The following is a 12,475-nucleotide window of genomic DNA, read 5'->3' on the forward strand; positions in this document are numbered from 1 at the left end:
TATTTAACACATTTTTAAATAATTTTTCAACAACTATAAGCTTTTATTTTGTCGTTTTTTTCTTTTTATTTTAGCATCAAAATTCTTTTTTCTCTTGATTTTTAATAATGTTTTAGTTTGAATTAAAACCAAGAAAACCAATAAAGGCTAATATCTCAAGAGTAGGTCTCTTGTGAGACGGTCTCGCAAATCTTTATCTGTGAGACGGCCAACCCTACCGATATTCACAACANACGATTTTTGGAATAAAATGACTACATTTTGGTTGTTAATTAATAAATAAAATGGGGAAAAGATTAATCTTGAAAAGTGATTTCAAAGAGTGCTGTGTATATTTCTCTCCGCGTTGTTCTCCTCCTCGCGGTAAGAAAACCAAAGTTACATTATTGCCAGAAAACAAAGAAAATTCAAACAATAGGCAATTTCGGATGAATAATCAGTAAAACTTTGTCAGCTTTCATACTACATCCGTTGGTGAAAGAAATTTCTTGGTCAACTCACGCGCTCTCTCCCACCCCATTTGTAATTTTTTTAATCAAATTTCAATCCCGTTCTTGGATCTGATCCTGCATTTGAAAGGGGCTCAAGCCGGGGAACTTTTCTTCTTCGATTCACCTGACAAGAATTAAGGACTATATTGTCCTTTGGCTGGATTGTATCCCATTTCTTCCTTTTTGTTGCTTGTGCAGCTTTTTGGCTTTCTCCTCAAGTGTGATTGAACATACGTTGTTTTGAATATTTGAGGGTCATCATGATTTTTTTGTTAAAAAGAGCCGGCTGGGGAATTTGAAAGCTGTTGTTCCGGAATATTGAATTGGGTTTGTGAAATATGTTGTCAAGATTTGACCTTTGGGCCTGTATTCTTGGAAAGGAACTACAGGTTTTGCTGGGTGCTTATTTCTTTGTTCTCCTGACGGTATGAGAAGCAACTATAATTGGGGAGGATGAATTTACAAGGAAAAATATGTGTCAGAGGAATTTTTTATTGCATGACTCTTGTTGCTCTGCTTTTCATTTTGGTGGCACCCTATTTGGAAAGCAAGAGGGAGGAATCGGAAACTTTACTGGCCTATCTGGTGGACTCGGGGGAGATAGATATGGAGATGGTATAGAACTGTTATTCTTGTATGAGTTTTGATATACGTGTGACGATGAAATTGTCTTTTGATTATTCGATTTACTTTCAGATGGCTCTATTGTGTGGTTTTGGTTGCGCATATGATTGTTTATTTTGTTTTAATAGTATACTGCTGTTTTCGTTAGTCGGAAATACTTTTGCTTGTCTTATAAATAAACGACGTAGTTTGAATTTGTAGCTCAGGGTTATGGTGTAGCTTAAATCACTGATTGTTCTTGGACAGCCCTTTGTATGGCATGCATGTATATTCTCTCTCTGCTGATTTACTGACTGCTATTTTTCACTTCCATTTGGCTTTATGAGTTCTCAAGTTTTGATGATAATCATTTTTCTTTGTTAGTCGAAGGTAGTAATGGTTTAAGCTAGATGGAAAGCTCATCATTCCAAATGTCACAATTATTCTGGATAATGATTCTTAGAAATGAAATTTGTAACTTCTGCAGTAATGGAATGATGTGTTCTCATCTCATAGATTATTTTCTTGGAAACTTTTTTGTCAATCAGTTTGTGTCAACATTCTTCATTAATCAATTTCGTTTTCATACTGGGAGTTTGCATGATTTTGTAGGTGGAGTGATTTCAAAAATTGGTAGTTCCTCCTTTCCGGTGACAAATTAATATATCGAATATCGAATCTTTCTGTTGGCTTTCCCAATTCATCTGTGAATAAGAATTCAAGTATGTCTTATAGAATTATCAATGCCACGGACGTTGGATATAAATTGGCCTAGGCCTGGTCGGGCACTCTGTAAAACCTCCCGACCTTTTGCTTTAGTAAACCTTCTCATGTGTTAATTTTAATGCACTTTCTTATTTTCCCTAGTATATGCTTTAGCAGTTTCGTCTTGTTGATATCTCATCTATTTCTTGGTGTTAGTGAAAATTTGATGTTCGTGTATTTGTACTTTTGATCATTTGCATTGTCAAGAAATTCACTGTTGTGAATGCTCACGACTATATGCTATAAATTCCAAAATGCACTGACTATTTCATCAAGTTTCACAAGCATAAGCATTTGCATTTTATCCAATTTCTTTTGGATCCCTTGAGTCATAGAGAGTGAGCCAGACTATAACTTGGATGTAGTTTACGTGTCTGGAATGCAATGAATAATCAGAAAATTATTTATGTGCAGGCTGAATTATTACATGTTAACTGTAAGCTCGAGTTCTTGCATGCCAACAGAGTTCTACAAGATCTTGAATTGCAATTCACAGAAGACCGGTCGAGTCATGATGGGGAACTTTGTATTGGCAGGATATCCAGAACAAAAAAGCATGAGATTATCAAGGTTTTGCACCCTGTGGTTGAGCAACTCATTCTAGATTGTTTAAGTGAAAATAGTCACTTGTTTCATACCACTGGGGAAGAGAAAGATTCTGAAACTTTGTACACCAAGTCTTTGGGACATTTGTTTACGCAGACCTCTTCTTTTCAACGGCGAAAGTTAGCTCAGACATTTGGAGAAGCACCTGCTCCATCCCCGATGGGTTTATTCCCTAGTCCAGCTCCTTCAATTCCTGCAACGGCTGATCCTCAGCCTCCACAAAGTCCTCCACTACCATTTTTCCCTCCAGATTTCAGTGGTTCAGACTTGCAGCCTACTACTAGTGAACATTCTTATGCAGATGCTTCTGATGCACAGTCAAGCAAGCATAAGACCAGCAACAGAACTGTGGTTGTTGCTGTCGTTGTAACTGCTTTTGTGACCTTTTTCATTGCTGCCATGTTCTTTTTGTGCTGCCGTAAGTGTGGAGCTGGATCTAGGCGGGGAAGAAACGACGAGAGGCCTCTTCTCAGCTTATCCTTGAGTGACTATTCTATTGGTAAAATTATGATTTTCTTGATCTCTTGTCTAAGATTAGACATTTTGCATCTATCTTTTCATGTTTCTGATTTTTCAAATTTTGATCTCTTATCTTCTCAGCTTATCCTTGATCTCTTATCTAACACTATCCTGATTTTGATGTTTCTGAATTGCAATTTTTCAGCCTCTTCACATAAGTCCTATGGTCTAGGCACTTCAACAAATGAAGAAAAGGTTGGCAATCAATCTATCAACAACAAATTGAACCATAACAAATTCAGCGGAAAATCTTATATAGAGTCACATTCTCTGAGCAATTCAAAATTTGAAAATTCAGTTGGAGTCACTACCACGAACACAGGAGAAGATTCTGTTCGCATGGCACTGTGTACACCAGGACTGCCTCCACTGAAACCTCCTCCTGGAAGGACTGATCCTCCTAAACCACCTCTAGATAAGGCAGCTCCATCCACACCCACACCCACACCAACAGCTCCAGTACCACCCCCAGCTCCTCCAATAATTCAACAATTTGGAGGCCCACGTGCTCCGCCTCCTGCAACACCTCCTCCACCTCCTTTACCTTCTGGTATTAAGTCTGGTCCTCGTCCACCACCACCTCCAGGAGCCGGTGTCCCTCCTCCACGGCCGCCACCTCCAAGAGCCGGTGTCCCTCCACGGTCACCATCCATGGGATTGAAACCCCCTCGACCAGTACTTGGTCATCCATCAACTTCTACTTCAGCCGATGATGGTGATGATGGCCCTAATAAAGCTAAGCTGAAGCCTTTCTTCTGGGACAAGGTGTTAGCCAACCCTGATCATTCAATGGTTTGGCATCAGATAAAATCTGGCTCGTTCCAGTAAGTCATGTTACTCCCATGTGGTTTATGGTCCTAATCATACCATTTTTACCTGTCTAATATATTCAGCATAAATTCATGAACAGGTTCAATGAAGAAATGATAGAATCACTATTTGGCTATGCCCCTGCTGCAAAAAACATGAATGGGGGAAAGAAAGAGTCAGCATCACAAGATCCTTCGACCCAGTATATCCAACTAATTGATCCCAAAAGGTCGCAAAATCTATCAATTCTTCTCAAAGCATTAAATGTGACTACAGAAGAAGTTTGCGATGCAATTGAAGAAGGTATTTTATTTTCCTTGTATCCCTTGAATATCCAAATAATGCTATCTGGTTTATAGTTATTGAAAATGCAAGGCATTCTAAGGTTCACAGTGTCCTATAGAACCTAGGTGCAGGGGTGAGGTGAGATGTGCACTTCACTGAAGCAATGAACACTAAGTCGTAATGTATAAGAATCAACGACTTCTCATTTTATGTCACATATTGTCCAATGTTTTACAAGCTATAGAATAACAAAAAAAACAACCATTCATTGGGTTACTAGTAAATACAACTGTCTGTTATGCTTTTTAACATTTTATTTGCAATTCTATATTAACGCACTTAAATACTAGCGAATACAAATGTCTGGCATGATTAGTTGTTACAGGGCACACCACATTGAAGGGGTATGCTTCATTTGCGGTTAGATATAGGACCTAATCCTCACTTTGGTTTTAGTCTAAGCATGTGTCTTATGGGTTTTATTATATCTAAAATTTAGCCGTAAGCTGGTGGTGTTAATCTAAAAGGGCATTTCTTTCAACCTGTGATGATAAATGACGTCTATGTGATCAAATGATTAAGTTGATGGTATAAATATTGAATCCGATTCATTATAAAAAAGAAATCTCAGTGCTCTCACATTTATCTATACGTCATGGAAAAGGGTACAGAATGGAGCAGCTTTGGCGCAAAAAATGTATAAAGTTGGATTTTGAGTTGTTTATGTATTGCCTTATCAATAGCTCTTCAAAATATCTCTGCATTTGAAAACGAATATGTCAATATGACAATGGGACGGGAGAAGTAATTGCAATAAATGTTTCAGGCCTTAAATTAAATCAGGTCATCCCAAAAAAGTTACTCATGAGTGTATTGAAAGTTGTTTTGCAGTAACTTAGCTTTTACAATTTCTATTGTTCCTGAAAAATGTCAGATATCATGAGTTTCTGCCGAATTTCGTTTTTGAGTGATGCAAGCACAGAAACACTATAACATATGCAGATGATCTTGGCATGTGCTTCTGTAGAGATCATTGTTCTCTAAGTTCCTGTTTATTCCTTCAATTGCAGTTTGTTTTGTTAAAGCTACTGTCTTCTTCAATGGATCAAGAAAATGCGCAATGAATCTGTCTTATGTTCTCTTTTTGTTAAAAATCGATTTCATAGTTTTTATGCTTTCACTACTTACAACTCAACTTATTTGATAACTAAAGCTGTCTGGAATGGTTCCCAACCATGATGTTTGCTACATATGTTAATCTTTTTTCTTTTCACCATAATAAGAAAAATGGAATGGTTCCCTAATTCATCTAAGGTCGCATGATTCATTTTTGGCTGGTGATTGGTACAGCAAAAGCAATTGCCTATGAGTCTTTGAATATATTCCCTGATTCTGGATTAATTAAATGTTAAATTCACCTATGCATATTTCATAAAGAAATTGATCACTGCATCTAACATAAAAAAGTTAGTTATTCTTTTTGTGATCTGTAGCCGACCCCACTTAGTGGGATAGGTTTGTCTGTTGTTTGTTGTGTGTTCTTTTTGTGACCTGTTAATATCCTTGATGATTGTTAGTTACCCTGAATTTAGTCCTGATTTGAGTGACACTCCTGATTGCCGCCACCAAAAAAGACAAGGAAAAAAGCTAACCAACCAAAATTTAAATAAATGAAGAGGAAGAGTTGGGATCTGCTCAGGTTGAAATTTGAAACTGGGACTTTGACAAACAAATTTTCTTGATTTGAATTACTTATGCATGTATATGTTGATTGTGTGGGGTCATTCTTCTTGAGGGGGAGTGTTCTTTTTAATTTTGTTGTTCCTATATCATTATAGAGGCGGCTAACCTTTTCAACTGAATCAGGAAACGAGCTTCCGGCAGAACTTATTCAAACATTGATAAAGATGGCACCTACAACTGAAGAGGAATTGAAGCTCAGACTCTACAGTGGCAATCTTTCTCAACTTGGTACAGCGGAGCGCTTCCTCAAAACCTTGGTTGAAATTCCTTTTGCCTTTAAGAGGCTTGAATCCTTGCTATTTATGTGCACTCTTCAGGAGGAGATATCAATGTTAAAAGAGTCATTCACAGTTTTGGAGGTGATAATTTGTCCGGTTTATCGCATCATAATAGATCATCTTGTTATACAAGACTAATTTTTCCCTATAATTTGGATAACTTATAAAATCTGGATTCTGGATCGCAGAGCTGTGTATGACCCTAGTCTGACAATTATAATCTCTCGTTTGGTTTAGGATTAAGGATAGTTGCTTGTAAGCACTTGAAAGTCGTAACTATTACTCTTTACCCTCTAGCACATTATAACTCTCAGAAACCATTTGGAAAAGTTGACTTTTATTCAATCCAATAAGGAGACCATTGTGACCAGAAAATGTGCTGATCTTTGTGGTGATGAATATAATTTCCTTGTTTTTTGTGGCTGAACTTTTTTGAATCACAAGTTCCCCTTGGCCCTTCACGCCACTGCCATTATAAGGTTTGTTTTGGTATCAGTTTTTTTAAACAACAAAGGAACATTTCCACTCGTCCATTTCACTTTTAGAATACTCATGCTGATCATTTTCTCTATATGCATTACACTTCAAAATATGATGGATTTGGAAAAATGTTATTTGTTGAGACTGTTTTTGTTGGGGTATGTGCCTCTGTATTATTCCTCTAGAAGCTATTTGGATTTGGTATGTAGGAATATTTTAGATATTAAACTAGTGTACATGCATCATCTCCTAAGTCTCTGTTAAAGAATTTGATGACAACGACCCAGTTGATCAACAATTTTCTGCTTGGGCCATTTGGTACCATTAATCTTAAATCTCGAGTTTTCAGGAATTAATATCGTATTCATGGTGTCTCGACCTGTTGCAGGCTGCTTCCACAGAATTGCGGAAAAGTAGATTGTTTCTCAAGCTTCTCGAGGCTGTTCTTAAAACAGGAAACCGCATGAATGTTGGGACATTCCGTGGTGGTGCACAAGCATTTAAGCTTGATACTCTCCTAAAATTAGCAGATGTGAAAGGAACAGATGGGAAAACGACACTGCTGCACTTTGTTGTTCAGGAAATAATTCGTTCGGAAGGCATAAGAGCTGCCCGAGCAGCCAAAGAGAGCCGGAGCTTGTCCAGCTTCAAGTCCGATGATTTCCTCGAGGATTCTATTCAAGATTCTGATGATCAGTTCCAGAGAAAAGGTCTTCAGGTGGTGTCAGGTCTAGGTAGTGAGCTTGAGGATGTCAAGAAAGCTGCAGTTTTAGATGCTGACAGCGTAACAGGAACAGTGTCTAGGCTCGGTCATACACTCATAAAATCCAAGAATTTCCTTAATTCGGAGATGAAGAATGTATCAGAAGAAAATGGATTCCATCAGGCATTAAAGAGTTTTGTGCAGAATGCAGAGGCTGATATTATGTGGTTGCTCGAGGAAGAGAAGCGAGTAATGGCTCTTGTAAAGAGCACGTCAGATTACTTCCATGGAAATGCTGGAAAGGATGAGGGGTTGCGATTATTCATCATAGTCCGGGATTTCCTTATAATTCTAGAAAAAGTATGCAAAGAATTGCAAATGGCCCCACCAAAATCAAGTCAGACATCCAAGAAAGATGATTCAGCAGCAGGGCCTGTGGATCCACGCCAGCCTCCTACAACTGATCCTCGCCAGCGGCTGTTTCCAGCAATCACAGATAGGCGAGTGGATAGCTCAAGTTCAGATGACGAATCATAGTATAATCAAAACACGTAAGAAAAATTTCATAATCTTTTCTTCGATTTCACAGACCTCAGAAGCGTAGATTATAACTTTTTCAACATCTTCGCTACTTTATTCAGGCAGTGCAGAGGTTTAGGGAATGCAGTGCGAGTGGGAAAAACAAACAAAAAGTAAAATTCATTCATTAGATTGGTGCCGGTGATCTTGTGGGCTGCGCTGCTTACTTGGATGAAGCAAGCCTTGCCTTGCATGATCAATGGGTTTGCTGTACCTCAGAATGGTGCTCCGTATGAACAAGAATGATTTGGAAGTGTTGTAATATAATCTTTTTTTCTTTTTTCCTTATTCAAATTTCTTGTTCTCAGAAATTACTGGCATAGTTCTTCAATATCAATGAGCCGAAGGGATCCCCTAACCCTTCCATGAGAGGTCTTTGGAGGCAGGCCCGGCTCTGCAAGAGCACTGCGACCTGGGACAGTGCTCGTTGATCAACTTGAATGAACTGAATAAACAAATTCAGGAACCAAGACGGGGTCTGATGCCATCAATAATCAAACAAAACAATGCGCAGTATCATTTATAACCTCATAAACTCATCGGATTATAGCACCAAATTCGAGAGAAAAAAAAAACCCATATTTTCAGTAAAAATTCAAGATTTCAAGGCAATGACAGAACGGCCACCTAAAATCGCATAACCCAAGAAGCAATTGTCAGCGATACCACCAACTCGACACAAAGAAGTTTAACAAAATAGAGTTTTGTATTCAGATGACAATAGATTAGTACATAATTTATATGCACAAAACCAACAGAAACCCCTTCAGAAATTACAGCTAAAAATCACAATTAAAATTAAAACACTAACACCAAAACCTAAAATTTATGTGATCATTCTAAAAATAGTTGTGGTTTCAAAAGACTTTTATGCTGGAAAAGCGATCTATCTAGTCTTCATCGACAGAGGGCTTCGATGATCCACCGGTCTTCTTAGGAAGTAAAAGGTTGTGAATGTTGGGCATCACTCCACCGTTGGCGATGGTCACATCTCCAAGGAGTTTGCTCAGCTCTTCATCATTCCTGACAGCCAACTGAATGTGCCTTGGCACAATTCTTGTCTTCTTGTTATCCCTTGCAGCGTTCCCAGCCAATTCCAGCACCTGATATACAACGCATATGTCAGTATCAGTTAATTTCAATAAACGGATCTGAGAATACGTACCCTAAAAATTGGGTAATTATAGAAAAAAATTCCGACATTCAAAACAAATTAAAATCAAACCATTTAAAAATTTCCCCAAAAAAATTAAAAACTCTAATGCATTTTGAATTAAAAATCGAGATCTATATATTAAAAAAAACCCTAGATATAAGGGCCATCGCATCAGAAGCTGAGAAAGTCTTCCTTTCGAGTTTACCTCAGCGGCAAGGTATTCAAGGACGGCGGCGAGATATACCGGAGCCCCAGCGCCGACACGCTCAGCGTACTTTCCGGCCTTTAGGAAACGGGCGATACGACCGACTGGAAACTGGAGCCCCGCTTTGCTGCTCCTCGACTGGGATTTCTTCGCAGACCCGGATCCTAGTGTCTTGCCTCGACCAGCCATTTCAAAATTCCGAAAAATCGAACGAAGAACGGGGAATTCTGGTTCTAAGAAAAAAAGTAGTACCACTCTCTGCGAAAGAGGGCTCCGAATCGAGGGATTATATAGAGGTGGGCGGTTTCAGGATGAAATCAATTAATCGAAGCACGCGGATCTTGGATTTCAGCCGTTGATTAAGGATGAATGGACGAAGGGATGGAAAACTTTACGACCGCCTAATAACCTCTTTTTGTTTATTTTTTTTTTTTTTTTGGCCGATCATGAAATGCAAAGGAATCCATGAGAAATAAAATATGATTTTTTAAAAAAATGAAAAATATAAATATATCTGAAAGTATACAAGTCTGGGAATGTGAAATGTGGTAGGCTCCTGACGTCGAGCTGAATAAGTAGATGATCGATGTCATTGAAAATATAATTTCTTAAAATATATTTGTTACTCACCGATGGTGTTCTGAGAATCATATAAACGCACGTTAAGAACCAAATGCTATTCCGAAGAACAAGATATGATTCTTATCGTAATCATCGATCATAAGAGAGGAACACAGGGAAACCAAAGCGCGAGAATGAAATTTTTTAGATTATTTTGGGAAGAATGTGTTTCGTTGATAAAATTGGACTCGTATATATAGTCTCGAGATTACTTTATCATTCAATGCACGTTACTAGCGGTTTTAAGAATTGCACAATTACACGTGTTAAAAGATATACTCTTCGTCTCTATCATATGTATTTTCTATCTTTTTTCGATTATCTCAAATATATAGTTCGTTTCTTTATATATAATAGCATTTCTTTTTTGTATCAATTCAAAAAATCATCTGATCCATTTATATATAAGAAGTTTGTATGTGAACTTTGATTTTTTTATGAATTTTTTAATTTGTATCAAAAATAAACAAACCTATATATTTAAGACGTGGGTGTATGTTAATCCTTTCGATTAAATGTATCTACATAAAGAGTAGGTCTTTTGTGAGACGCTTGTGAGACGGTCTCAAGAATCTTTATATGTGAGACGGGTCAACCCTACCGATATTCACAATAAAAAGTAATACTTTTAACATAAAAAGTAATATTTTTTCATGGATGACTCAAATAAGAGATCTGTCTCACAAAATACGACCCGTGAGACCGTCTCACACAAGTTTTTGCCCAACATAAATTCACCAAAGTTAATTTATTGCAAGATTTCAACAAATTTTTTTATATATATTTAAAATAGAACTGCAAATATATATAAATCAAATGAAAACGATTCCTAAATTGCATTTGAATTTGGTTTAAATCTAACCTTTTTCTTTTCTTTTTGCCATTTTTTCTTTATTCTTTGACTACACCAAAATTTCAATTAACTAGGCAAAGTTATTTAACAATATAGTATATGAAGCATACATTCAGTGCATGCAAAGTATGTGAAATAAACTAGGGGAAGTTGGTGAAAAATCTCCAATCAAAATATTTCTTTGAGTTCACTCTCTACCCACAAAATTGTGGTACTATGTCATATAAAATGTGGTACACTTCATGTGGAAATGTGGTACTAAAAAATTACCCAGGGACTGAACACAAAAAAAATCGACGACTGGGGACTGAAGACCAATTTCCCGAATAATCTAAAGTTATGTTTAGATTTATGGATTTCAAGAGAAGTAAAACCATAAAGTTCAAAATCACCTCTTACATATTTATATAGTATCAAGTTTACCATATATATTTTTAATTTGAAATATATTCTATTTTGTATTATTACCAATGTATAATAAGTAATATTCAAATTTATAATTTTAATTATTGTTTCATTGTAAATAATAAATTTTATAAGAGAAATTTATAGATTTCAAATTCATCTCCTAAATTCACCTTAAATGATATTATTGTACAAATTAAAGGTAAAATAAAATTTTGTTTTACATTATAATCGTAACTTTTACTCAGTTTCTTTTCTATACGTATATCTATGAAATGCTACTTTAAAAACTACATAAAATATAAGGTCGCTTTGCCAGAGGAAAGTGAAGTTATGAATGAATTTCAAATCTATTTGTTTTTTTGGATGAATTTATATTAGATATATTTGAAATTCACTCTATTATTGACTTGTATAAATGCAATGATGATTATGATTGATTTAAAATTCACTCGATAAAGGTGTAATTTCAAATCTTCTCTTCTCTTCGTATTATTTCTCAAATTAAATATCTTCCTCTAAATCAAATTCTTCTATCAAGCACAAATTTAGAATTTCAACTGAAATGGAAACATGAGAAAGAAATAAGATTACCAACTGAAATGGAAACATGAGAAGGAGGTCGAGAGGAATCTGTCGTACATGATCACAAAATGAAACAGGTGAGAAGTTGATAGTTACTCGGATGGTCTCGATTTTAATAAAATAGAAAGAAATGATAAAATTATTACTATCTTACAAATGTATAAGGGTGTGCAAAATTTCGATTAAATCGAACGAATCGAATTAATTCGAAAATTCAGTTCGGTTAATTCGGAAGTTCGGTTTTGAAATTTTACAAATTCGGTTTGATTTCGGTTTTAATTTGAAAAATTCGGTTAAACCGAAATAACCGATTTAACATTTATATTAATTTAAATTGTATATGAGTCATTAGAAATTCATTGTAAAGAAGCCCAATTTTTCATATATGGGTCAAACTTGTCAACCCATTATAATGTTCATTTGACCTAATATCTAACATCATTGTCATTCCGCTGTTTGCTTGAGAATTGAGCTAGCCTGCAAATTTTTTCATTTTCCATATCGATAATTTTTTTTCGATCTTTCTTGTTATTTATGAGGTCTGCATTGTTTTTTTTTCCTTTTTTGGTTACAATTCACATTTTTTTAAAAAAATATCAGTTATTTCTGTCGTTAACCGATTTTTCGGTTTCTATGAATATTTTGGTCGGTTCGGTTATTTAGAAATAAAATCGGTTAAATTTGTTATAGGTTTATTCGGTTCGGTCGGTAACCGAATAGATCGATTGCACACCACTACAAATTACAAAACAAGAAAATATTATAGAAAATATTTTTATTATTTTAGT

At 36.0% G+C, this 12,475-nt stretch overlaps 2 protein-coding genes across 2 annotated transcripts; one reads left to right on the forward strand and one right to left on the reverse strand.

Annotated features, from left to right (window-relative positions):
- Positions 1 to 330: 330 nt before the first annotated feature.
- LOC140963772 (formin-like protein 5) lies at positions 331 to 8,144 on the forward strand. Its single transcript, XM_073423162.1, has 7 exons — positions 331 to 1,106; positions 2,274 to 2,964; positions 3,130 to 3,808; positions 3,895 to 4,097; positions 5,946 to 6,181; positions 6,969 to 7,834; positions 7,925 to 8,144. The coding sequence occupies exons 1-6, from the start codon at positions 945 to 947 to the stop codon at positions 7,818 to 7,820; spliced, it is 2,823 nt and encodes a 940-aa protein (XP_073279263.1). The 5' UTR covers positions 331 to 944; the 3' UTR covers positions 7,821 to 7,834; positions 7,925 to 8,144.
- A 405-nt stretch (positions 8,145 to 8,549) lies between these two features.
- On the reverse strand, positions 8,550 to 9,487 carry LOC140963773 (probable histone H2A.1). The gene is made up of 2 exons (XM_073423163.1): positions 9,224 to 9,487; positions 8,550 to 8,965 (listed from the first exon to the last, which is right to left on the reverse strand). The coding sequence occupies exons 1-2, from the start codon at positions 9,410 to 9,412 to the stop codon at positions 8,753 to 8,755; spliced, it is 402 nt and encodes a 133-aa protein (XP_073279264.1). The 5' UTR covers positions 9,413 to 9,487; the 3' UTR covers positions 8,550 to 8,752.
- Between the last annotated feature and the right edge of the window lie 2,988 nt (positions 9,488 to 12,475).

The sequence above is a fragment of the Primulina huaijiensis genome, chromosome 18, assembly GCF_012295235.1.
Source record: "Primulina huaijiensis isolate GDHJ02 chromosome 18, ASM1229523v2, whole genome shotgun sequence".
Taxonomy (NCBI): domain Eukaryota; kingdom Viridiplantae; phylum Streptophyta; class Magnoliopsida; order Lamiales; family Gesneriaceae; genus Primulina; species Primulina huaijiensis.